Raw genomic sequence first — 3,316 nt, forward strand, 5'->3', positions numbered from 1 at the left:
AATAAATCTCTGAAAGAACCAAAATGCAGGATTGATTTTGAAGCATGTGACTCAGTGATCAATAAATCAATTCAATTCAAATAACTTTATTTGTCCTCTACGGGCAATTCAAAAAAATATTAGAAGAAAGAAAGAAAATTAGAAGAATTACAGCAGCCACTGGAAAATCAACCGTGATGGTATTTACATGTGGATGTAAACGTTTGTTCGTCACGGTACATATTCTGGAACGTTAAGTCATGATAAGTGGGTTGTGTGTCGCTGATGGTCTTCAGAACTTCATTTAGGACGTTGCTGTAGTTTCTGGTTCCTAACGTCAAACTTTCACTTCAGTGGACGAGACAGAAAAAGTCTGATGAACCTCCAACCTTTTATGTTGTAAGCATCTGATCAGTTGGTGTCTCTGCTTGTTTCCAGGCTGGTTCTTTGGAAATGAAGCTGTGTCTTCTGCTGCTGTGCGTCTGCCGCCTGGGACTGACGGTAAGAACAACCTCCGTCTAGTAAACCACTTTTTTGAGCTCTGAAGGGAAATTATTGACTTTATCTGAAACCCAACTGTGTGTCCTCGTGTCTCCAGGAGGAGCCCAGTACGGCAGCTCCTCATGTCTCCGGCACCGTGGATGAAGACGAGGACGACTCGGCTCACGGCTGCGGAGGGACGTTCAGCCCAAAGCAGCACCGGGCGATAGGGGGCGCCGTCGAGCGGCTGGGTTTACAGCTCCTGGAAAACCTTCCCGTCAGCCCACAGCAGCCCAACGTCATCCTGTCGCCTCTCAGCCTGGCTCTGGCCCTCGCTCAGCTCACCTTAGGTTGGTCCCAGTTCAGTGTTCAGCAGCTTCAGGGTCACATGACTCGGCTGCTTTACTGTTGGTTCATCCATGAAGGGACGATAAGAGGATGTCCTGTTATGGTGACGTGGGAATCGCTTAATGAAAACAATGACAATCTGAAAAACACAGAATGTCTGCCCTGATAATCAACCAGGCTGATACTCAATCGATCAACAAAGACTTCTGGCGATGAAATCTGACCACAAGTGGACAAACCACACGAGCTCTGGTTGTCACCGAGTGTTTCAGAAGTCTAAACTCCCACAATGCTCTCTGCTGCCCACATGAACTGTTGTCTGAGTTCCTCTAATCACTATTGTATTTAAGAACAAGAGGCTCCACCTGGTGGAACAACCTGGTACAACAACTAACATATTTTCAGACACATATTACATATGCTATATTTTTAATTTATAAATTAATGATAGAAATTCATTAACAAATTGTAAATCATTACCACCCCTACTTACATACAAACTGTTGGACACCTGCCTCTTCTGTCTCTTCTTATCTCGTGATTCTTTGATGTGTGCAGCTTCAGCCTGACAATCTGTTTACTAGAAGAAGATAAGTCATTCACGGTCGGCCATATTGACTGTTTGTGTCGCGATTCATGGAATACTGTGAGCTCAGAATTAAGAACACTGAACTCCTGACGTGAACTAAATCCCTCCTGTGATGCTATGACCACATGCTAACATGCTAACATGCTAATACCAGACAAACGATCCAGATGAAAGCCTGTTTGTGTTCGGAGGATTTAAGGATCAGATTTTTCTCTCAGGCGCTCGTAACGAGACGGAGAAGCTGCTGCTGCAGAGCCTTCACGCCTTCAGGCTGCCGTGCTACCACCACATCCTGGGAAGCCTGGTGCCTCATTTCAGCCACACGTCTGTGGAGGTGGCGGCACGAATGTACCTGAGACCAGGTAGGACGCGATGAACTAGTGTCGGGTTACTGCACGACTGCATAAATCTGATCCTATGTTTTCTCTCTCCTTCACCGCCTCAGGATTCGAAGTGAAGCTATCCTTTGTGGAGGACTCTCTGGCCAGGTAGGATGACGTAAACACGACATTCATGTTTCACGTAGAGGTTTCAGATGACTCACACACACTTGAAGCATCGGTTCTGATGTTAGAATTTGGTTCTATAGGAAAAAGTTGCAGGGGAGGAATAAATGATTGTCAAAGTGCATTTCAGCAGATACAGTCTTCCCTAAAGTGAACCAAATAACTTGTTGGTGAACTCAAACCATAACTAGCATCATGGAGCGCCAGCTGAACTCCACCTGCAGCCTCACCGTCCTAAATTAATCCTAAATTAATCCTAAATCAACAGAAACAGCTTGCAGTCGCAGAATATTAAATCATCATTGCTTAAAATGACAAAAACTTGTCTAAAATGGCTCAATTTTCTTTTTCAAAATGACCAAAAATTTGTTTAAAATAAGCTAAAACTTATCCAACACTCACATGTTGCACAAAATCCCTCCAAATTGGTTCAAAATAAGCCTGAAATTGCTCAAAACGACCCATAAAGTTCTCCAAACATCCCCTGAATGTTCAAATGTTGCATCTTAGCGCACATTTAACTTCACAGAAACATTTTTAAAATATTCTTAAAATGTTTTCAGATTATTCGGCAGAGTGCTAGTGATGTTTTCAGCAGGAAGTTTCTGTTTTTAGTTCCCAAACGGTTTGTCAACGTTTGGCTACAATATTGACAGAATGTTCCCCTTTTAATAATCGCTTTGAGAACAGGATCCTCCAAACATCTCTACATGTAAGAACATTTTGTGTCGTTCATTTATAACCTAACAGAAACATTTAAAAATGATAAACATCCTTAAAATGTTCTTTAAACATTAGAACTTGCAGATAATGTTGTCGGAACATTTATTTGTTGTTTTGTATTTACACAGTAAACCAACATAGACAGCTGCTCGGCTGTAGGGAGTATAAGAACAGTGACAGCTGAAATGTGGGACATGCTGTTAGCCTGTTAGCCTCGATAGCTCAGCGGTCTGTGTTTACGTCTCGACCCAAACCGTTCCCCGTCTCCTCCTGCTTCTGACCACACCACATAAACACTTTTCACCAGGTGGGTTTCTGTCTATCTAAGTGCATCTGGAGGCAGGAAGATTACAGGCGGGTAACCACGGCTGGTAAACAGGCTGGAGGCTGAGGAGCTGGTTGGTAAATGGGGAACAGATGTGGAGATGAAAACACTCCAGACGTCCTGATCTGACCTCAGATCAGGGCCGATCAAGGCCGATCAAGGGTATCTGAATGAACCTCAGCTGGATCCTTTGTTTACATTCGCTGTCACACAGGAAGACATTAAGGGTGCACATGTTGATTAGTTTTCTTAATCTGTAGAATTGTCAATAAGCAATCGAACAACTGAAAACACAAATTGAACACAGTGGACATAAGTTGGGTGCTGATGTTGCTACTTTAGTCACCAAGACATGATTTGGGCGGC

General features: G+C 43.4%; 1 protein-coding gene across 1 annotated transcript in view; it reads left to right on the forward strand.

Moving 5' to 3' along the window:
• The first annotated feature begins 432 nt into the window (after window positions 1–432).
• LOC103367721 (alpha-2-antiplasmin-like) overlaps window positions 433–3,316 on the forward strand; it is an 8,075-nt gene continuing 5,191 nt past the window's right edge. The window contains exons 1-4 of the mRNA XM_008295837.1: window positions 433–480; window positions 578–809; window positions 1,615–1,758; window positions 1,842–1,884. Of these exons, the coding sequence (XP_008294059.1) occupies window positions 433–480; window positions 578–809; window positions 1,615–1,758; window positions 1,842–1,884 (467 nt within the window). The remainder of the gene's footprint in view (window positions 481–577; window positions 810–1,614; window positions 1,759–1,841; window positions 1,885–3,316) is intronic.

This window comes from Stegastes partitus, unplaced genomic scaffold (assembly GCF_000690725.1).
Source record: "Stegastes partitus isolate 25-593 unplaced genomic scaffold, Stegastes_partitus-1.0.2 Scaffold1080, whole genome shotgun sequence".
NCBI lineage: Eukaryota > Metazoa > Chordata > Actinopteri > Pomacentridae > Stegastes > Stegastes partitus.